The 23,882-nt window shown below is 39.5% G+C and overlaps 1 protein-coding gene across 3 annotated transcripts; it reads left to right on the top strand.

Moving 5' to 3' along the window:
- Positions 1-311: 311 nt before the first annotated feature.
- On the top strand, positions 312-13,299 carry NABP1 (nucleic acid binding protein 1). Of its 3 annotated transcripts, XR_827130.1 has the most exons (7): positions 312-901; positions 1,199-1,337; positions 4,209-4,280; positions 5,935-6,010; positions 6,639-6,711; positions 8,202-8,646; positions 10,551-13,299. XR_827130.1 is itself a non-coding variant. In XM_010860850.1 (6 exons), exons 1-6 carry the CDS (start codon positions 811-813, stop codon positions 8,369-8,371), a joined length of 621 nt encoding a protein of 206 aa, XP_010859152.1. In that variant the 5' UTR covers positions 312-810; the 3' UTR covers positions 8,372-9,561. The 3 variants fall into 3 exon arrangements, 2 of the variants coding, with proteins under 2 accessions (XP_010859152.1, XP_010859153.1); XM_010860850.1 differs by lacking the exon at positions 10,551-13,299 and having other exon boundaries at positions 8,202-9,561; XM_010860851.1 differs by lacking the exon at positions 312-901 and adding an exon at positions 909-1,108 and having other exon boundaries at positions 8,202-13,299.
- The last annotated feature ends 10,583 nt before the right edge of the window (positions 13,300-23,882 follow it).

Raw genomic sequence — 23,882 nt, forward strand, 5'->3', positions numbered from 1 at the left:
CCAGAAGTTCCACAGCCACGGGCAGTAATCTGAAGAAGGAAGATACGGATGGGTAAAACTGACGCTACGTAGCGACGGCGGAAGCGGGAGGAGGGTGGGGTGAGGCCGAGAGCCGATTGGATGGCTGAGGAGGCGGGGCCTACGCTCACAGCGCTAGGAAGAACGAGGGAGGAACCAGGGATGCTGCGCGCGCGTCTCTCGCTGGTTTCTGCTCCCTGGCTTCCCTTCCCCGGAGCCTGGAGGGCGGGTCGTCGGGCGTGCCGACGCCGGGTGACGTCACAAGGGGCGGGGCGACCCGAGGGTCCTGCGGGCGCGCGGGCGCGTTCCGCAGTCGGTGTTTGGGACGCTGGGTGTTCGGTGACTCGGTCTCTGCTCCGGGTTCGCTGTTACAGCCCAACCCTCCCCGGAGTCCGGGACGCACAGGGCACGCGCCCGTGTCTGTGTGTCAGCGGGACTCAGGACAGAGGCGTCCTCTCGCTGCCTTTTTTTCTTCCTTTTATCCAAAGAAGGGGGCAGTTCTCACGCTTGCCTTCCTGTCGCCCCGTTGGGAGCGGGGTTGGTGTGCGGAGTGGTTCGTCTTTTTTTCTTTTAAACTTGTGAGCGCTTTTTTTTCCCCCCTCCCCCTTTTTTAGGCTCAGTGCCGTCTGGACTGGTTTCCTCGGTCCCTGACTAACCGCTTTCTCCCCCTTCTCTCGCCACCCCCGCCCAAGGTCGCCCCTCCGCCCTCGCCCCTGGCCCGGGGTGGGTGGGAAGCTTTGTCCGGCTCCCTCCCCACCCGAGTCTCCGCAGCGTAGCCGCACCTGCCTCAATATGAACGGGGTCAGGGACCCCCCTCTTTTTATAAAAGATATTAAGCCCGGACTGAAAAACTTAAATGTCGTCTTTATTGTCCTGGAGATAGGTAAGTGAGGTCCGCAGCCCGCCCCGCCGCCCTGTGCGTCCCGGGACAGGAGGGAAGGGCACCGCCGCTGCGAGCCGGGGGCTCCCCTCCCCCTCTCCTCCCTCGCTTCTCCCCTCCCCCATCCACGTGGCCCCGTGTGCCCCGGCCGGCTCGGTAGCCCGCCTGCGGCGAGAACCCGGGGCTCTGCCTCTACCCACCACCTTTCAGGTGCATTTTGATCCCGGAGGAGGAGTTAGCTTTTTGGAAGTCCTCATTATCTAATACACCCCTCCCCCTTTGATTTTTAAATTTTTACAGGACGCGTGACCAAAACCAAAGACGGCCATGAAGTGAGATCATGCAAAGTAGCAGATAAAACTGGCAGCATCACTATTTCCGTGTGGGATGAAATCGGAGGTCTTATACAGCCAGGGGATATTATTCGGTTGACCAGAGGGTAGGTGTGCTTAAAAGGGTTGGGGAATGAGTGCGCCTCCAAAGTAGGAGTCTGCAGAATCCGAGTTGGCTGACGCCCGGCTCCTTGGCAAGTTCTGGATAAAGTTTAGTGTTTTCTGTGGGCCACTCCGAGGATTTTTGAGCCCCATTGATAGTAACCTGAGATGGTGGACGGCATTGGGATGTAACACCTTTGCCTTTAAAAGTTTCCCAGTTTCAGCTGGGAATCTAGCCACACCTTGTTTACAAATTAGGTAGGTTTTTAAATACCATTCTAGAATTATTCAGTCTTTTTAGTAGACTATTAAAACTGACATAGTTAATATTTCATCTTTTTTCATTAACTATATAATGTAGTTGTCAGTTTATTTCCCCAACCTTTCCCCCTTTTAATAACTTTTGAAGTCTACCCATGTTTTATTTGTATACACATTTAGACCGTGTGTACTTAAATTGAGATTGTAGCTGGAGAATTTAGCCGGTTTTGTAGTGTGTCAAATTTGTACACGGATGTAAAAATTGAAAGGAAGTTTACAATATCTGGAAGGTACATTCTTGAAAATGATTCCTTTTGCCCACTGTTGTAAGGTCAGTGTTGCCCCAAAACCAGAATGTTGTGCAGAAAATGTTTGACAGAAAGATATCTATGATACCTCTGTCCAAAAGAGTTACTTGGCAGATTGGTTTTTAAAAATAATTTAGTACATTCTTTTGGAGGGGTGGTGGGGGAGGTTATAAGTTAGACTGCGTTTACCAAGATTTACCAAGTTTTTAACTTAGATAAAATGCTAGAGAAGGATCTTTAGATTTTGGAAGCTTTTTGGTTTACAGAATTATAATAATTCATTGGTCATAACTGTAGGAAAAGTGGGTGGAGATTGATGTTAGCTTAGTGAATAGAATCTCAGAAAAGTGTTGGATCACCCTGAAAGTAGGAACTTAAGAGCCCTTTAATAGTATCTTAAAGGTCTTACAGCACCTTCAGGAAGTGAGGCAGAGTATCATCAAAGAAGGAAGTGAGAGTCAGGACTTAGACATTTTTTTTTCATACACTGTGACTCATGACACTGGTTAAGTCTTTTAAACTTCCACAGTTTTAACTTGCACAAAAGAGAATTTCTACCAGGGAGGGTAGGGTGAAAATTAGCATCATTAAAGTTTTTTGGCTGCCAAAGTATCTCATCCAGTGATTAGAAGTTATTTTATACACTGTAAACAGCTTCTCATTTCGATTATCGCATATTTGCACATTAAATACTTAGATGTGTCCATCAAAAAAACTGTGGAAAAACTGTCAGTAGCCAAGTAGTATCTGTAGGATCTTAAGGAGTATAGTTACCGAGGAGTACAGTGTAAACGGAAGTTCAAACCCAAAGAAATCTACTATTTTCTAACTTCTGTTTAATCTTGAAGTTACTACGTTTTCTCAACTTTTCTGTAAAATGGGAATCCTAGGTGGCGCTAGTGGTAATGAACCTGTCTGCCAGTGCAGGAGACATTAAGAGACATGGGTTCAGTCCCTGGGTTGGGAAGATCCGCTAGAGAAGGATATAGCAACCCACTCCAGTATTCCTGCTCGGAGAATCCTATTAACAGAGGAGCCTGGCAGACTACGACAGTCCGTGGGGTCACGAAGAGTTGGACACAACTAAAGTAACTTAGCATGCATACCTTACTTACTAAAGTAACATATCCAGTGGAGTCTGGCCTATTTGTAAGGCCCTTAAATTCTTATTAAATCTAACAACAGAAGCTTTGGAAGAAAGGTATACATCTCAATAATAGTAATTTGAATATTGACATGCATATCAGAAAATCCTGCAAACATTGATCTCATTCCTGAAATAAGTGAAAGTTAAATGTTTTAGTGCTATAATTCATGGGATTGCAAAGAGTCGGACACGACTGAGCGACTGAACTGAACTGTTTTAGTTGCAGTAAGTTCAAATTTTCTCTCAAAGTAGGTGTTAATTTTTACCTTAATAAGGGAAGATATTAGTGCACTGTCTCCTCAGTCAGTTTTTTGTGTAACAAAGTGATGAATGGAATCTTTAATAAATAACATTTACTAAATGAGAAGAAATACATAATGTGAGACTAGAAGAATTTTATTAACTTGTATTAAAAGATAAACCATCACTGTACTTAGTTAAGTAATGCTTGATTTTAATGTATCTTTCTAAATCATGAAACTTAATAGTAGTTGTACAAAGAAACAAGCCTTGGGCTTATTTTATAATATTAACATTTTTCATAGATTTGTGTATAAGATTATTTTGTCTAATGATACTATTTGAATTCAAAATTGTTTACATGTTCAGCTGTTGTTGCTAAAAATAGGGAATTTGGAAAAACAAATCAGTGTAAGATTATGATCTTAGTTTTTTAGCCCCTTCCTTGATTAAATATACTGAATTTTTAGTAACTTAGGAATAACACATGCTAGCCTGTTTTTGGAGGCAAAAGAAAAACTATTTTACCAATATCTGGTAGACCAATTACGTAAGTGTAAAATTAAACACTGGGATGTAGATTTTATATGTCCTGTGATTGAATAAAGTAATTTCTGATTAAGTCTCTGTAGTTTGAAAGTTCTCCCTTTGTTAATTGACTAAAGATGTGATCTTTGGAGTATAATAATGCTTCCTTTGGAAAAAGACTTCTTTTTCTAGGGTTAGTTATTGTTTAATTATATCAAAATTTGGCAGTAGATTTTTCTTCACATTATTATTTAGTAAGTAACAAGTTAATCAATGGCAGAGACAGGGCTTGAGCCCTACCTGCACCCCAGTACAAAAAACACAGTATAAAAATTTATTGAAGTCGAAGGAAACAGATATTTCCATAGAACTGATGTTTCTTTTCTTTCTAGGTATGCATCCATGTGGAAAGGATGTCTGACACTTTATACTGGAAGGGGTGGAGAACTTCAGAAAATTGGGGAGTAAGTATTAAAATATGTTTCATATAATTGAATAAATTACAGATAATATCAACAAAATAACTGGTAGGTATGAAGTATGCACCTCTTTTTTGACTGGTAGACTGAATGCTTCCAGCAGCTTAACTTTCTGTGTATGTGCTAGTTGAACAGCTATCAGTACTGTTTCCTGTAGTTGAGAATGTCAGTTTTTCCTGGCAAAGAGCATTAAGAAGCTGAACTTGAGATGATCCCCCGTGGGACCATTTCTGTCGGCTTTGGGAACGTTTATCTTTCAGGTGTCACAAGTACCATTTGAAGTAAACTCTGTCATCTAGTGAATTTTCAGTTAAGAAGCTGAGTATTAGTTTTAGGCAGTAAGTTTAATTTTTCTCTTTCTCTGTTTGTGGGTGAATATGTACCCATATGTAAAGGGACTTGAAGCAGTGACAATTGAAGTCCTGTATTTATCCAGTCTAGGTACTGGACAGGCTGCCACAGTGTGAGCTTCCTAAACTACTACCCTGGTAATCTCCACCTTGACTTGGAGGAACCATCCTCTCTAGGGGTGTAAAGGTAGTTCACGTTTGGGATGTACTCATGAAGTATGGTGTAGGCAGTGAACCAGACCATTAAGTCCATTCTACTTGGTTTATGCCTAGGACACCTACTTAATATCTATCAAAATAGAGGATATCTAAAGGGAGAAGCCACAAATGGCACCAGAAAACAAAGGAAGAATGTTTTCTATACTGCAGGCATAAGATACTTTGGGAAGAATAAGCAGTCTTTGAGCTTTTTTTTTTTTAAGCTTTTAAAGATAATAAACTGGTAACACTGCTTCCGCTAGGAGGAAAATTAGAGTTCACTTCTGTTCATATTTAGAGTAATGCTAGAGCAATGTGCTATGAGAGGTCTTAGCGTTAGTATTACAGAAAGATGTCGGATTCTGACTCAACCTTCACATACATGTACAGTATTTATAATAATGGAGGTCAGTTACATGAAGAACCACTGGAGGTCACTCAATGCATAGTGACTTTGTGTTGGGGTCAGTATAGGAGTTACCAAAACTGATTTTAATTTGTGGGTTGAGCTAAGAAATGCTTATGTGTAATGTTAATTAATATACACCATAGTCAGTTGATAAGGCTTGGGATAAACTGTTTTCTTGATAGCCAGTTGTCTTTTATTAATGCCTGTAAAATCCACTTTTAACCTTGAATGATTATCTTTGCAGATTTACAGTGATTGGTCAAAGAATGACTATGACTGGATGAGAGTGCGTGAGTGGATCAGTGCAAATCCATCACCACTGCTGGAAAAACCACTCTGGAACCCTATACATGGTTCAGAGGCATCAGTCAGCCTGTGTGGAAAAATAGGACAAAGATGTGTTTCTGTGTCCTTGATCTTTGACATTTAATTTTTGCAGTACAGAATTAGAACTAAAATACAAAATAGAATGTTTTTAACATTGTCGACAATCAAGTATTTGAGGTTTTTTTTCCTAATGAAACAAAGCTTTTAGGAAGTTTTATTGTAAATGAATAGAGTTAGCATGTTGCTGTTTGGTTAATTCATTGACATCTAAGTTCTTTATTCCTGTCAGTTATGCATACTATATAAAGGTTGATTATTTCAGAAATCATTCAAATTGTCCTTTATTGTCTTTCAGATTTTGTATGGTTTATTCAGAATTGCCAAATTTCAGTGAACCTAACCCAGATTATCGAGGACAACAGAACAAAGGGGTAATTAATCCAAATGTATTGTCTGTTTTTATGATTAGGCTTTTGACTGTGTAATATAATTCTATGGCTAGGTTTCCAAGCTTTTCATATCCTAAGTATAATGGAGACAGTTTTAAAAAGAATCTTTTAAAGGTCATTTTCATTTTATGTGTTTTGTGAGTCTGTATAGGATCTGAAATGGTGCTGATGAACCTATTTGCAGGGAAGGAATGGAGACAAAAACGTGGAAAATGGACTGATGGACAGAGTGGGGGAAGGAGAGGGTGGGACGAATTGAGCAAGTAGCATTGCGATATATACATTACCGTGTGTAAAACAGTTAATGGGAAGCTGCTGTATGACACAGGGAGCCCAGCCTGGCGCTCTGTGACAGCCTTAGAGGGTGGGACTGGGTGACTGGTGGGAGGGAGGTTCAAAAGGGAGGGGACACACAGACACACATACAATAGTTATGTCAGATTTGAGTTGTACAGCAGAAATCAATACAACATTGTAAAGCAATTTATCCTCCAATTAAAAATAAAATTTAAAAATTGTTTTAAAAAGCCTTGAAATTAAAAGAATGGATGCATGTTATATGTTTATTTTGAAATCTTCATTTGATTAAGTTAAAACTTTTTTTTTATAGGCACACAATGAACAGAAGAATAATTCCATGAATAATAGTAACAATGTGGGTACAGGTACATTTGGACCAATGGGTAAGATTTTTTTTTTTTTTGGCGTATTTGTAATCAGGTATAAGAATTAAGGGAATCTCTTATGCAAAAAAAATTGTCTTTAGGCAAAAATTAGAACTAAAAGGGAAAGTACTGTGAAAGAGGGAATTCTCAAATAACTAATTTTTCTAGAAAAAACTGATACCCTCTTAAGCTAATTTATTGTGCACATTCTGTATTTAAACATTTGGACCAGTTACTGGGAACACAGTGATTAAGAAATTAAGTTTTGATGATGCATTATGTTATTTCTTGTTGATTTTTACAGAATTTCTATAGTTATTATTATTTTTTTAATAGAAATTCTAGTAATTATGTACCAGGAAGTCCCCTGGTGGCTCAGAGGTTAAAGCATCTGCCTGCAATGCAGGAGACCTGGGTTAGATCCCTGGGTCAGGAAGATCCCCTGGAGAAGGAAATGGCAACCCACTCCAATATTCTTGCCTGGAGAATCCCATGGACGGAGGAGCCTGGTGGGCTACAGTCCTTGGGGTCGCAAAGAGTCGGACACGACGGAGCGACTTCACTTTCTTTCTTTCTTTCTAGTAGTTATTTATAGTAGATTCAGAATAACTGGTTATTTTTGTGTACTGAAAGCAGTTTATCCTCAGATTAATAGCTCACCTTAGTTTTTCATATGCTAATAGCCGGCCTTTACCCCTCAAAAACCCTCAAAGGTCAATGGCTCTTATATCCTTGTTAAAGGTCTTTTGAAGCCTTTATTCTTAAAGACTTAGGGAAAAGTCTGTTGTGATTGGAATTCATTAGGGTGGCTGAGGGCTTCTCTGGCTGCTTAGACTGTAGAGAATCCACCTGCAATGCAGGAGACCTGGGTTCAATCCCTGGGTTGGGAAGATCCCCTGGAGAAAGGGCATAGCAACCTATTCCACTATTCCTGCCTAGAGAATCCCCATGGACAGAGGAGCCTGGCGGACTGAGGTCTGTAGGGATGCAGAGTTGGACACAGCTGAGCACACAGCAGTGTGGCTGGAATTTACTTGACCTGTTGGCTACATGTTTTGGCACAGCTCTGATGATTGTTATGTTGTGGGAAACTTTGCTGTTTTTTCCTTTAAAAAGTTAGAATTATAGAATTATATAAATATCTCTTAAAACATTACTAACCTTATTTGAACCAAATGCCAATACTTATATACTATTTTTCTTTTACTTTTTCCCTCAATACAGGTAGTACATTATCTATGCTTTTTTCCTACTTTGTTACTATCTCATTCAGTTCCCCAAGTTGTTCTTTTCCCCTACTCCTTATTGATACAAGCATCAGTTAATACATTTGAAGTAAATACACATTTGGAAAAACGTAGAACTCACTGATTTTTTTTCCAGTAGTTTACAAGTAAAGGTGTTTGTTTTCCATAATATTCTTATAAGCATTAATAGCATGTGTTGGAACTTCAAATAGATGTAATTCTGTCTGAAAATGGTGATTTTTTTTTTATATTCTTTCTTAGGAAATGGGGTTCAGACTGGCGCAGAAGCAAGGGGATGCCAATTTTCATATGCTGGTAGAAGCAATGGCCGGGGACCTATAAATCCACAGCTACCAGGAACAGCTAATAATCAAACAGTCATGACCACAATAAGTAATGGCAGGGACCCTCGGAGAGCCTTTAAAAGATGACCTATGCCAAATACTCACATGTAGTTTTTAAACTACATGCCCTACTTGAACACTTATTGCACTTTTATTTATTGTTAACTGTGAAAACTGTACTTTATCTGTTTCTTTTATGTTTTTGGTTTGTTAACAAGAGTGGTTTGTTTTTTATAGAAGAACTATTAAGCTGCTCGAGTCTCCTATTGAAGAATGGGAACACTCTGAAGAATAGGGGCATTTATTTTTAGAGCAAAAAGATCTTTGGATATCCTCTAAAAAAACCTGCACCCATTTCATGGGTGAGTTACTTACGCCATCAGCATTTTAGCCTCTATGAGTCTGTCTTCTATATAAATTTTGTAATATTTAAAATAAGGCTTAGTGGGAGATGTTCTTTTGTCTTAAATACAGATATTGCCAACTGAAGCAATAACCACCAAAAAAACAAAAATCTGGTCAATGTTAACAGCAATTTTTGAGTGTGACTCCAGGGAATGATTGACTTCTTGAGTGACTGCCATTAAGATTTTCCAAGGACTGAATCATCCTAAACTCGTATTTTATTACCAAAAAGCATATTCTTTATCAGAATTATGGAACAGAATGTGATCTGCATTATGAAAAATTTTTAGAAGGAATCTAAATTAATTTAGGGTAGTCCTATTAATATTTATCAGCTTTGTGCATTACACTGAATGGAAATTTAAACCTGAGGCCTTGAATGTTTATTTTTTGAAACTACCGTGTCAAATATTGAAATTTAATTTGAGGGAGTTATAAAGTGATAGTAAACATTGATCTAACTTTTACAAATTATGGTAGATAAATATTATAGTGAAGGCAATTCAAATTGAATTTATGTAGAAATATTCAGTCTTATATAGGGTCCTGGGTACTTGCAGAAAATCGGCCTGGAGTGAAAATCCTAGGTACTTACTTATTTGAAGGGAGTGTGTGTGTGTGTTTATTGTCAAAATTTCTGAACACAATTCACAAAGCCTTATAAGCAGAAGTTAAGAAATGGCTCTCTCAAAGAAGCAAATACAGCTTTATTTAGAAATATAAAGGTTAAATTTACTCATATGATGTTAAATGGTGTCCAGTTCCACTTTTCACTGTAGGGTGGATAACTGGAAAATTTTTCCTTTGTCAGAATTAAACTCTTCTTCAAAATTATCTCTTGAATAAAATTTGCATTAATGTTAACAGACCTACCTTATTTTTGCTCTTTTCATGATTTACAGTGGAGAGCCAGTACTTTTTTTTTTAACTGTAACTGAAGTCCTGACTTCAGCCTGTGTGTGACTCCTTAGCTCTGTATTTATTACTTTGTCTTTTTTCTCTCACCTCAAATAGCAAAATAGTTTAATTAGGCTTTGTTTCCTGAAAGTGCCATGGCGTTTGAATATAAAAATCTGTGCCAGATATTTATTTGCTTTAATCCAGTTTCTAACAGCGTGCCACATATCAGGCACTGTGTCGGTAGTGTTAAGGGGTAAATGAAGTAATGAATAAGCTCAAGAAGTTTCTTTATGGTACTTAACTGACTGGGGATTATATGTTATAGAAATGTTTTCACATACTGTTTATTATAGTTCATTTGGTTTTGTGGCTAGTATTTTTTCAAGATGTTCACAAAATTACAGATGTTTGAAGTAAAAAAAAAATTGCAAATTAGTTTTTTTTTTTTTTTTTTAAATCTTTAAGGGTAGGAGCCCCTAAGACTGAGTTATTTGTGGGAGATTAGTATTAAAGGTGATTTTGAATGAAAGAATTTTAGAGTTTAAAAAAAAATAATCAGGTAATGGCTTGCTGAGATGCTAATCCTGGCCTGATTCTCTTCACCTGTGGTATTGGACAAGCTGTTCACTTAAAACCTCTGTAAGCCTTAGGTTCCATTACTGTAAAAATAAGTAAGTGATATTACCCCTTTAGAGTTATTTAAGATTTTTCCAAGTGAATGATTAGAATGATTTCTAGCTCCTAATAAGCAGTCAAATGTTTGTTGTCTAATCATACCTCAAGAATAGAAAAAAATGCAGGAGTTAGGTGTGGAGTATTGTTACCTTTAATGTGTTGAGATTAAGTAGAGAAAGACCTTACATTTTACTTTTGTGATTGATGTTTGCCTCAATAATTTAACCTTGCTGTTCTGTGGGGTTTTTTTTAAAATCATTTATTAACAAATTTCTTTTTTCTTAAGGGAAGCCTCCAAAACCAAAGCAAAGTGAGTTACAATTCATATTGAATATTTGCCTTCTCAGCCTGCTTGGACAGTACTCATCAAGAAGTTAAGAGGAAGAAAGATTCCCACCTTCCCCCTTCCTGGCGCTTTCAGCTAACAACTTCATAAGTTTAAACATCTACTGAAAACAAAGGCCATTTGGTATAGAAATACACACTACTGGGTTTGGGTCCCACTTTATCTTTCTAAGTCAGTTCTGAAGTGGATTGAAGTGAATTGAAGTCTCATTAGGCAGATGGCCCCTTCTCTCTGGGCAGGTTCTTTGGGGGGTTACTACAATACAGACTTGGAAACATGAAACCCATAAAGCAAGGTGATGTTACATATTAGTGAAGCCTGCAGTATGCTTTCCCATGGACATTTATGCCAACTCATTTTTGCTTGGTTCCTGTAGTTTTAGTAATTGCATTTTAAATTTGAGGACAGTTTAACTTGAGGCTCCCCTAAATAATTGTATCACTGAGAACCGAGTATTTGTCACTTGTAGTTTTATTTTTTAACATTTTAAGAGAATGGTTAATTTGCTGGGTTGAGTAATAATGCTGAGGGAATGATACTAAAAACAAATAGATACGAGGTTAGTAAAATCAGTGATCTATAAAGAACATGTAATCAGAAAGTGGTTAACCAGCCCTAGAAAGTTTTCTCAGAAGGTACAAATTTGAGAGTATTTTACATCAGTCTTAAGACATAGTAGCAATTCTTAGTTTATATGGATCTGACATAACAATTTAGTTACTGACATGCCTTCCTTTTTGTTATACCTTAATAATACCATTATCATAATGTACCATAATGATAGATTGCTCCAAGCAATTGTAGGCTGCCGTGACTCTTAATTAAAGAGATTTAATGTATTCACAAAGGTTCTAGAAACAACAAACAAGAAAACCACATGAAAAGCAGTTTTAACATAAGACTTTGACACCAAAGTTCGTTTATTCCTCTAGACTTGTTTTTGGAGTAGACTTGTTCTCAGCTATGATGCTTTTTTTTTTTTTAATCTACTTTTCCTTGTGTTAATTTGTTTTGTCCCCTATCCGATGGAAGTGAACATTTCTAGTAGAAGAGAGTCACAGTTGTTCTCTGGTACAGGATTAATGATGAGTAAAAGCAGATATACTTGGCCATAGTGACAATCTGAGTATTGAGGTTCCAGCCAATTATTAAATAGATGTTGGGGTAAACAACCCCACATTTCACAAAGTAGCCATAATGACTAACAGTTGAGATATGCTTTTGAGGAAATCTAATTGTGACCTTGGGAAAACAGCACTATCCTGAATGGTACGTTGTTAGGACCTGAGGGGGAGAAACTAGAAAAACTTTGCAGGTGTGTTCAAGTTTTTTTCCAAATCTCTTCAGGTTTACTTCATTAGGGATCCACCAGAATTTGTTCCAGTGCTGTGACCACAGTACTCCAGGTTTCTGAGCTAAAAGTGTATAATGATGTTTCTTAAAGCACAAATCACAGATGAGAAAATCAAGTCCAGGCCATCTGACAAACCATTCATGTAGTATTTCCTCATTAAGAACATTAGGTCCAAAGATATTCCTAAGAGCTGTTTACCAGTGAGATAATAAGTATGATGAAAAGAAAATCAGCATTTTAACAAGTTTTGACTAGTAGACATTCCATTTGTCTTTTTCAGGGCCTTGATAAGTAATACATGTCTTTAAAAATAAGATCTTTAACCATTTTACACCAAAATTTGAGTACATTTTTGTTTCATGCCAACAAAATTTATACTTCTGGACATAGAGAGTCCAGTTTCTTTGTCCACATACTGATACTGAATAAAACTCTCAAAGAATGGTTTATAAACCTATAGGATTTTCCTCAGGAACTTGTTAGGTGTATGGATTATTTCTGTGCTCCACCAGAAGAATGTGTAAGTGTAGGTTGGAGAGAGCTGCACTTGAAACAAAGTCTCTGAAGATTTTTGTCTCCTGCCCTTGATATTAACACAAATAACTTTATCTTGAAATAAATGTACACATGCACATACCAGTTTATTTTTGTGAGGTTAGAATGTATCAAGGTCTAGATTATAAAAGATAGTACTCAGACATATGCACCTCCAAAAGTCAGAATTGATGGGTAAAGCAGGGTAATTCCAAGCAGGATAGAGTTGGAGTACAGCCTGTCAGCACTCTTGAGTTTTGAACTAGGTTCGAATAGAATATCTTAGGGTCAGGTTATCCATAGTGGAATTGCCTGGCTTCCTCTGGACCTATATTGATTAAAGTGAAAATATGCCTTTTCAAACACTAGTTTTCTGTTAAAAAGAATTAAAATAGATTTTATCTTTATTTCAGCAAGCCTGTTTGCAGCAGCGTCTGCCTTTCTCCTATCTCCCAAAGCATTCCTCAATTCCCTTTATTGTGTAGAGAGGCTGGCCAAATAGAAAAGTAGTGAAGTTGGAGGCCTATATAAACATTGCTGAGAATACCTCCAGAATCTACCCTCATTGACCTTGATCCTGTTCTTCACAGGGGCAGGTATCATAAATATGTTACATAAATGGGTTATAAGCAAGGCACAGCTTGACTGCCAGGTGGGGCTAGTCTTGATTCAAATAGTTATAACCCTAATAGGAAACTGAGTAAGACCTCTGACCTAAGACTAAGAAAACTAGTAAAAATGGTCAGTTCAGTTCAGTCGCTCAGTCGTGTCCAATTCTGCAACCCCATGAATTGCAGCACGCCAGGCTTCCCTGTCCATCACCAACTCCCGGAGTTTACTCAAACTCATGTCCATTGAGTCAGTGATGCCATCCAGCCATCTCCTCTGTCGCCCCCTTCTACCCCCAATCCCTCCCAGCATGAGTCTTTCCAATGAGTCAACTCTTCGCATGAGGTGGCCAAAGTACTGGAGTTTCAGCTTTAGCATCATTCCTTCCAAAGAACACCCAGGACTGATCTCCTTTAGAATGGATTGGTTGGATCTCCTTGCAGTCCAAGGGCCTCTCAAGAGTCTTCTCCAGCACCATAGTTCAAAAGCATCAATTCTTCGGCGATCAGCTTTCTTCACAGTCCAACTTTCACATCTATACATGACCACTGGAAAAACCATAGCCTTGAATAGATGGACCTTTGTTGGCAAAGAAATATCTGCTTTTGAATATGCTATCTAGGTTGGTCATAACTTTTGTTCCAAGGAGTAAGCGTCTTTTAATTTCATGGCTGCAATCACCATCTGCAGTGATTTTGGAGCCCCCAAAATCCACTGTTTGCCCATCTATTTGCCATGAAGTGATGGGACCAGATGCCATGATCTTCGTTTTCTGAATGTTGAGCTTTAAGCCAACTTTTCATTCTCTTTCACTTTCATCAAGAGGCTCTTTCGTTCCTCTTCACTTTCTGCCATAAGGATGGTGTCATCTGCATATCTGAGGTTATTGATATTTCTCCCGGCAGTCTGATTCCAGCTTGTGCTTCTTCCAGCCCAGCGTTTCTTATGATGTACACTGCATGTAAGTTAAATAAGCAGGGTGACAATACACAGCCTTGACGACTCCTTTTCCTATTTGGAACTAGTCTGTTGTTCCGTGTCCAGTTCTAACTGTTGCTTCCTGACCTGCATACAAATTTCTCAAGAGGCAGGTCAGGTGGTCTGGTATGTCCATCTCTTTCAGAATTTTCCACAGTTTATTGTGATCCACACAGTCAAAGGCTTTGGCATAGTCAATAAAGCAGAAATAGATGTTTTTCTGGAACTCTGCTTTTTCGAGGATCCAGCGGATGTTGGCAATTTGATCTCTGGTTCCTCTGCCTTTTCTAAAACCAGCTTGAACAACTGGAAGTTCACGGTTCATGTATTGCTGAAGCCTGGCTTGGAGAATTTTGAGCATTACTTTACTAGCGTGTGAGATGAGTGCACTTGTGTGGTAATTTGAGCATTCTTTGGCATTGCCTTTCTTTGGGATTGGAATGAAAACTGACCTTTTCCAGTCCTGTGGCCACTGCCAAGTTTTCCAAATTTGCTGGCATATTGAAGTGCAGCACTTTCACAGCATCATCATTCAGGATTTGAAATAGCTCAACTGGAATTCCATCACCTCCACTAGCTTTGTTTGTAGTGATGCTTTCTAAGGCCCACTTGACTTCACATTCCAGGATCTCTGACTCTAGGTGAGTGATCACACCATCATGATTATCTTGGTCATGAAGATCTTTTTTGTACAGTTCTTCTGTGTATTCTTGCCACCTCTTAATATTTTCTGCTTCTGTTAGGTCCATACCATTTCTGTCCTTTATTGAGCCCATCTTTGCATGAAATGTTCCCTTGGTATCTCTAATTTTCTAGAGATCTCGAGATCTCTAGTCTTTCCCATTCTGTTGCTTTCCTGTATTTCTTTTGCATTGATTGCTGAGGAAGGCTTTCTTATCTCTCCTTGCTATTCTTTGAAACTCTGCATTCAGATGTTTATATCTTTCCTTTTCTCCTTTGCTTTTCGCTTCTCTTCTTTTCACAGCTATTTGTCAGGCCTCCCCAGACAGCCATTTTGCTTGTAGTCAGCATAATTAGTGCCCTCTACTGGATGGTTATGAAATCGTTTAGTAAATTAGGACTGGCTTGATGTGGGGGAAAATTGCCATTATTCCATCAGATGGGATTTTTTTGATGTTTAATCATGTGTGAAAGATCAATAAGGAGCTATATGTTTATAGTTGATGAACAAGCAACACTGACATTAAAAGTAGATTCCTTTCAGTTAAGCAGCTTTATTAAACCCTGAACAGCTCCTTGAAGGGTCAGAAAATATGGGAATTGTTGCCAAGTTTTGTACTCTTGTTATATATTTCAATAATGCTGGTGGGAAGTGTAAATTGTTAAAAATACCTTTGGGTGGGCGGTGGTTTGGTAAAAACAGTTGGAAGTAGAACGCGAAACTGCTCTTACAAATTTTATTCCTTTACTAGTGGTATTTTGTCAAATCCTGGCCAAGTGACTGCTGTTCTTGGAGTTATGTTAGCTTTGCAGAACATAACCTATTTTAATTGCCAGAGACAATGTGCTTTGGTGAAAAGAACGTGATTTTGAGCTGAGGAGATCTTGGTTTGAGACCTAATTCTATTTATTGGCTCTGTGGTCATGATCTTCATTTTAAAAAGAGGAATCGGGGGCTATCTATATACTGGCAGAGTGATGAGAACTATGTGAGCCAATGTATGCAAAACATCTGTTCCATATCTAGAGCTCAACAAGTGTTATGTCTTTTTCCCCATGAGCAATGGAAATAAGAGGCAAATACTGGTCATTTCTCCATGCCAGTATTAAGAGACAACCTTTTCTATAAAATCTGGAATATTAAGCAGTTTATATAATTGAAATTAACTTCCTTTTTTTAAAAAAAGCTTTTAGAGTCTTCTGGATGCAGAAAATTACTATGCTGAGATTTTACCGTGACAGTTGTTGGATTGAGTCTTCATCACAAAATCTGTCCAATAGCTGAGTACCTTGCACTGTTTTTTTTTTCCATTCATCCTTTCCCAGAGGGTGAAGGCGTGACTATGAAAGTGCAGGGGAAGAAGAAGAATGTGTGGGCCAGGGTTTGTGTCAGGGAGAAAGTCAGTGGCCAAGGGGAAAACAGGGGGTACTGGAAGGGATTCTGTATTTCCAGTGACACCCTCAGTGTTGCTGTGTACCCAGAGTTTGCCGGTTTGCTTCTGATAAAGCATTAGGTAACTTTCCCCAAGATTCTATTACGAAAAATTTCAAACGTGTTGAAAGAATTGTAGACACGTGTACTCGCCAGTGAGATATTGCCATTACTATCTGACTCTGCTTGTTTTTATTCCATCCGTCTATTCATCCTGTTCTATTCATTAGTCTTTTTAATACATTTCAACTAAACTGCAGACATCAGTGAACTGAATATTTCACTATTTGGCATACTTGTTCATTAATGGAGTTCAAGTGGGTTTTTAGTGTAAAATTTACAAAGAAATGCACAAAACTCAGGTGTACATTTGTGAGCTTTAATGAATGCCTATGCCACCTGTGTAACCCCAACCCCTGTGGAGATATGGAACATTGTCATCATTCCAGAATGTTCTCTCATGTAGCTTCCCAAGTGAATTCCTCATCCCCACAGACCAGTGGCAGTCACTTTTCTGATATTTTAAAAACCACTCAGCTTAAAGCTAACAGTTTCCCATGTACCAAGGTCAGCTCTAGATTGCCTCATTGAATTACATAATTCCAGTTTCCACCATGCCAGAATACAACCAAGCCCAGCACCCTCACACACCTCACAAGTGTAATTCCATGACTTTGGTATTTTTAAGTCTCTCTCCTTGTTTCAGTTTAGCTCTGGCCTTACTAACATCTATTTTTTCCCCCTCAAGATTTACATCTGACACCCTAGACTCCTGGGGCAGAAACTGCTGGAATGAAGACCAGCTGAGCAATAGGAGTTGCAGTCCTACGAATGTGACTGGAAGGAGTTGGTTACCTGGAACACACCACTGCCAAGAGCAGCTCTGAGTCAGGGATTAGAGGGGGAGCCTCTGGCAGGATATGATATGAAGTCCTCTGGGATGGAGTGCCAGGACAAGAAGATACACACGAACTTCAGTGTGTGCAGGTCAAATGCTCAGCTGTTTAGCAGGTCTTGAGTCTAAAACTGATTTCTTAAGGCATGAGCTGACCAGAAGTGTCTTCTACTTCTTATGGTTTTGCCTTTTCTACCCATCAGTTGGCTTCAAAGCTGGCATACTCAAAGAGTGTGAAACTTCCTTGCCAAGCAGAGGCCCGCCACTCTCAATCTATAGGGAAGTATCCCCAGATGAAACACACTGAATAAAACACTATTGTGTGTTCTTTCCCAATTTATGTACACGTGTATACACACATATTAATCACTGTCAACAAAGTTGTTTCTGCATTAAGCCCACATTTCTCAGTCTTAGGTACTTGCCTTTTTTTTTTATTACTTGGTCTCTCCACTTCTTTAATGGGTACCCATAATTTATTGTGGAGAAGGCAATGGCACCCCACTCCAGTACTCTTGCCTGGAAAATTTCATGGACGGAGGAGCCTGGTGGGCTGCAGTCCATGAAGTCGCTAAGAGTCGGACACGACTGAGCGACTTCACTTTCACTTTTTACTTTCATGCATTGGAGAAGGAAATGGCAACCCACTCCAGTGTTCTTGCCTGGAGAATCACAGGGACAGGGGAGCCTGGTGGGCTGCCGTCTATGGGGTCGCTCAGAGTAGGACATGAATGAAGCGACTTAGCAGCAGCAGCAGCATAATTTATTGAGCCCTTGATATGGTCCAGCACTGTACTTATGACTTCCCTACATTATCTCATTGATATATTAAATGACCCTGTGAAGAAGGTTTTCTTATCCTCACAGATTAATGATAAAAATGACTAAGATTTAGGAGGGTTGAGCAATTTGCCTGAGATCACACAATCAGGAATTTATACTTTCAACTGCCCCAGTAATATGGAAACTGGGAGGCTCCTGCTGACTCACTGGGCGGTATGGACAGGAGTTAGGGTTTGAGTTAGTTTTAAAAGGGAGTGTAAATTCAGCTATAGATAGAGACAGAGATGGAGAACAAGAATACAGAATTTGACTAAGTCATATTTTCACTTGGAATTAGTCATACTTTAAATGTCAACTGAATACACACCCAATTAGTTAAAGAAATTTAGTTTACACCAAAGGTGGTATCTTGATAGGGAAATGAATAATTAGATCCCCTCCTCTCAACACAAATATAGAACAACATGGGTGAATTCCCTCATTATTTGGAAATGGAGAAAAGTTATTCCAACAAGGGCTCAAAATCCAGAAACATGGCTTAAAAAAAAAAACCATGAAGACAAATTGGAAATAATATTTGTAATTTATATCACTGATAAAGGGCTAAAAGTCCTAATATATAAAAAGCTTGTAAAAGTAGAGAAGATCAATTTCTATGAAAGAAATGGACAAGAAATATAGGCAGTTCACAAAAAAATTCAAATGGTTCTTAAGCATATGAGGAGAATGCTCAATCTCATTCATATTGGGAGATGTAAATTAAATTGCCACTGCGATCCATCACTAGCTTTTAGATCAACAAAAATATAAGAGTTTGAAAATATACTCTATTGGTGACACTGAGAAACAGGCACTTGCTAGTAGGAGGGAATACAAATGGTCTAATCCCTAGGGTTAGGGGTAGGGAGAATTGGAAGTTTTACATTGGAATTTGCCCTGTGACCCAACATCCTAGTCCCTGGGGATCTATCCTTGTGGTGGATTGTAAATGACTTCTAGAATACCTCTGCCTGTACGCCTATCTTTGGGTGGTCACCCTCTTCCCCAAACAGTGGGTTTGTCTGAGTACCCTGGGACGGTAGCAAAGTTAATGCAAGCAGAAAATTGAGAAGTACTTGTGCACTGGGGCTTGCTTTCTCTTGATGTGCGTGGAACCCTGAGATTGGCACAAGAACGCATAAATGAGTGCTAGCTAGCCTCCTGGGTGGTGAGAGGCCACTCATGGCATATTCGTTGACAGCCAACCAACCTGCTGACACATGAATGACTCTACCTTGGATTATCCAGTTCCAACTGAGATGATAGCTGACTTGAGTCACATGAGTGAGAACATGTGACTGAAGTCAGCTGTCAGTCACGTGTTGAACTCTGCCAAAATCGCTGACCTACAGAATGCTGAGCTAATGTATGAGGTGGTTGCTGTACACCACCAAGTTTTGAGGTAATGTGCTATAGATAGCAAAAGCTAACTGATACTATTCTAAAGATACTATGACAAATGAAAAGACATGTTCACTGAAGCATTGCCTGTAATAGAAAAAGACTGGGGACAATTCAGATGTCCACCAGTTCAAGGATGGTTGAATACAGTACAGTGCGTTCACTCAGGGAATACTAAGCAACTGCAATAGAAGTGTCTCTATGAAGTGACTTTTAGGATATGTTTTTGAGTGGGAAAAAAAGCAAAGTACAAAATAGTCCATATATGTGCTACTTTTTAAAGGAAGGGGAATGTGAATATTTTTGCTTTTATTTTTTTAAATGGAAGAACTGACAATAAAAAATTACTTCTTGAAGAAAAAGGAAGGGGACACAAATGAGACTTCACTAATATATTTTGTTTTGTGACTATAATTTTAGAATTATGGAAATGTTTTATATGTAATATATACACAGACACATACACATGAAATCATGAGAATATTTGGTCTCACAGCTGGGCACCTGTGAGACTCACTGGAGGTTGGCCAATATGCTGGAAGAACTCATCAGGAAGCCACCCATTCGGGTGCTGCTGAAACTCAATGGGAGGTGAGTGCCCCTGTGAAGCTCCTGAGCTTGATTGCCCTCTACCACAGACAAGCAGTGGAGAGCACAGTAGAAGCTGGAAGAGATGACCCTTCCTCTTCCAGTGTCTCTCTGATGTCCTCTAATGACAAAGCTTAACATCTTGCCAAAAGAGAAATATTTATAGAGTCTAGCTTTAGGATTACACCCTGGAACAAGGAAGGGTGGGTTTGGAGCTGCAAAGTGTTAAGTTGATAACTAGCGCACATACTGCAGTATTTATAGATGATATAATAGGATGTCTGCAATTCACTTCAAAATAGTCCTGTAGGTATAGATGAAACATTATCATTCACATGTTGATAATTATTGAAGTTAGGACAAGTATATAAGGGTGCCAGCTTGTGTTTCTTCCAGTCCAGCGTTTCTCATGATGTGCTCTGCATATAAGTTAAACAAACAGGGTGACAATATACAGCCTTGACGAACTCTTTTTCCTATTTGGAACTAGTCTGTTGTTCCATGTCCCATTCTAACTGTTGCTTCCTGACCTGCATACAAATTTCTCAAGAGGCAGGTCAGGTGGTCTGGTAGTCCCATCTCTTGAAGAATTTTCCACAGTTTCTTGTGATCCACACAGTCAAAGGCTTTGGCATAGTCAATAAAGTAGAAATAGATGTTTTTCTGGAACTCTCTTGCTTTTTCGAGGATCCAGCGGATGTTGGCAATTTGATCTCTGGTTCCTCTGCCTTTTCTAAAACCAGCTTGAACAACTGGAAGTTCACGGTTCATGTATTGCTGAAGCCTGGCTTGGAGAATTTTGAGCATTACTTTACTAGCGTGTGAGATGAGTGCACTTGTGTGGTAGTTTGAACATTCTTTGGCATTGTCTTTCTTTGGGATTGGAATGAAAAGTGACCTTTTCCAGTCCTGTGGCCACTGCTGAGTTTTCCAAATTTGCTGGCATATTGAGTGCAGCACTTTCACAGCATCATCATTCAGGATTTGGAATAGCTCAACTGGAATTCCATCACCTCCACTAGCTTTGTTCATAGTGATGCTTTCTAAAGCCCACTTGACTTCACATTCCAGGATGCGCTGGCTCTAGGTGAGTGATCACACCATCGTGATTATCTGGGTCGTGAAGATCTTTTTTGTACTGTTCTTCTGTGTATTCTTGCCATCTCTTCTTAATATTTTCTGCTTCTGTTAGGTCCATACCATTTCTGTCCTTTATCAAGCCCATCTTTGCATGAAATGTTCCTTTGGTATCTCTGATTTTCTTGAAGAGATCTCTAGTCTTTCCCATTCTGTTGTTTTCCTCTATTTCTTTGCATTGATCTCTGAGGAAGGCTTTCTTATCTCTTCTTGCTATTCTTTGGAACTCTGCATTCAGATGTTTATATCTTTCCTTTTCTCCTTTGTTTTTCACTTCTCTTCTTTTCACGGCTATTTGTAAGGCCTCCCCAGACAGCCATTTTGCTTTTTTGCATTTCTTTTCCTTGGGGATGGTCTTGATTCCTGTCTGTTGTACAATGTCACAAACCTCATTACATAATTCATCAGGCACTCTATCTATCAGATCTAGGCCCTTAAATCTATTTCTCACTTCCACTGTATAATCATAAGGGATTTGATTTAGGTCATACCTGAATGGTCTAGTGGTTTTCCCTACTTTCTTCAATTTAAGTCTGAATTTGGCAATAAGGAGTTCACGGTCTGAGCCACAGTCAGCTCCTGGTCTTGTTTTTGCTGAGTGTATAGAGCTTCTCCATCTTTGGCTGCAAAGAATATAATCAATCTGATTTCGGTATTGACCATCTGGTGATGTCCATGTGTAGAGTCTTCTCTTGTGTTGTTGGAAGAGGGTGTTATGACCACAAGCTGGAATCAAGATTGCCAGGAGAAATATCAATAACCTCAGCTATGCAGATGACACCACCCTTATGGCAGAAAGTGAAGAGGAACTAAAAAGCCTCTTGATGAAAGTGAAAGTGGAGAGTGAAAAAGTTGGCTTAAAGCTCAACATTCAGAAAACGAAGATCATGGCATCCGGTCCCATTACTTCATGGGAAAAAGATGGGGAAACAGTGGAAACAGTGTCAGACTTTATTTTTTTGGGCGCCAAAATCACTGCAGATGGTGACTGCAGCCATGAAATTAAAAGACACTTACTCCTTGGAAGGAAAGTTATGACCAACGTAGATAGCACATTCAAAAGCAGAGACATTACTTTGCCAACAAAGATTTGTCTATTCAAGGCTATGGTTTTTCCAGTGGTCATGTATGGATGTGAGAGTTGGACTGTGAAGATGGCTGAGTGCTGAAGAACTGATGCTTTTGAACTGTGGTATTGGAGAAGACTCTTGAGAGTCCCTTGGACTGCAAGGAGATCCAACCAGTCCATTCTGAAGGAGATCAGCCCTGGGATTTCTTTGGAAGGAATGATGGTAAAGCTGAAACTCCAATACTTTGGCCACCTCATGCGACAAGTTGACTCATTGGAAAAGATTCTGATCTTGGAGGGATTGGGGGCAGGTGGAGAAGGGGACGACAGAGGATGAGATGGCTGGATGGCATCACTGACTCAATGGAGTGAGTCTCAGTGAACTCCGGGAGTTAGTGATGGACAGGGAGGCCTGGCGTGCTGCGATTCATGGGGTCGCAAAGAGTTGGACACGACTGAGTGACTGATCTGATCTGATCTGGTCTATATAAGAGTTCATTTTACTTTTTATATCAACTTGGGCAAACTCCCAAGGATGGTAAGGGACAGGGAGGCCTGGCATGCTGCAGCCCATGGGCTCGTAAAGAGTCGAACAGGACTGAGCAACTGAACAACAATAATACATTTTATGCATGGTTTTCTGCTTTATATATACATATATATGAAAAAAATTTGTATAAAAAGTCTCTCTACTTTTTATATATGTTTTTTCATATATATGATATATATATATGATACATTTGTTTTCTCATGTATATCTCATGTATATGAGACAGACATATAAATGCAAATACATGTATGTGTGTATGTATAAATGTTCCCTACTCATTTTCATTATCAAAGACATTTAAAAAGGTGAATGTGAACATATGATCTGTCCCTGGGAAGTCTACACTTTATTTTGTAATCTAGCCATCTAAGACTGCTAGTGCTGTTCAGAATTTGGGAGAAGCCAGCTATCAAGCTTATGCAGTCTGGTTGTTCCCTGACTGTGGAGACAGAACTGTCACTCTTGCTGATGACTACAGAGACAGGGCTTCCCCTTCTTTTGGAAAGTTTACGGTGGGGCTAGGAGGCCAAATTACAGGTACCAACATGTTCTTAGCATTGAAAGAGACCAAAATAATTGTTTGAAATGAGTTCATGTGTGTCAAGCACTTAATGCCTAGAGTGTTCTAAGTACTATGTGGGTGTTTGTGTTAATGATTTTCTCATTGATTTTTCTCAATGATTTTCTCATGTTAATGATTTTCTCATCATCAACCAACCTGAAATACGCCCTCTGCTGACAAGGTCCCTCCTTCCTTCCTAAAGTGGTGTCTTTGATTCCTTACAACCCAGGAATTCAGACTTTGAACTCTTGAAGGAGAGAGCTGACTGGTAGCCAAGAATGGTTTTGTTTTCCTCTGTTTCTTGCTTTTTGTTGGGAGAGGCAGCCAGCAGAACTGTTACCTCAGCAAATGGAGCAACAGTTGAGACTAGCACAGTGCTGGGGGCCAAAAGGTGATGATGGCCAAAGTGCTGGTCATGGTGAGGGCAGCAGCGAGTGTGGCACAGAGCAGGGCCAGGGACCGAGGCAGGCTGCTGGTGGGGCCCCAGAGGAGTGCAGCGCGCACAGGGTCATTGTGGGTACCATGTAAGTATCTCAGGGACTCAAGGAAGTAGATGAGACATCTGGCCACATGGCAAGGGTGGGATGAGGGTTGTAGATGCCAGGGCGTTTGATGACTAGTGGGACAAAGTTGATGAAAACTTGAGATTTTGGATGGAGA

Source organism: Bison bison, unplaced genomic scaffold, assembly GCF_000754665.1.
Source record: "Bison bison bison isolate TAMUID 2011002044 unplaced genomic scaffold, Bison_UMD1.0 scf7180017864471, whole genome shotgun sequence".
Taxonomy (NCBI): domain Eukaryota; kingdom Metazoa; phylum Chordata; class Mammalia; order Artiodactyla; family Bovidae; genus Bison; species Bison bison.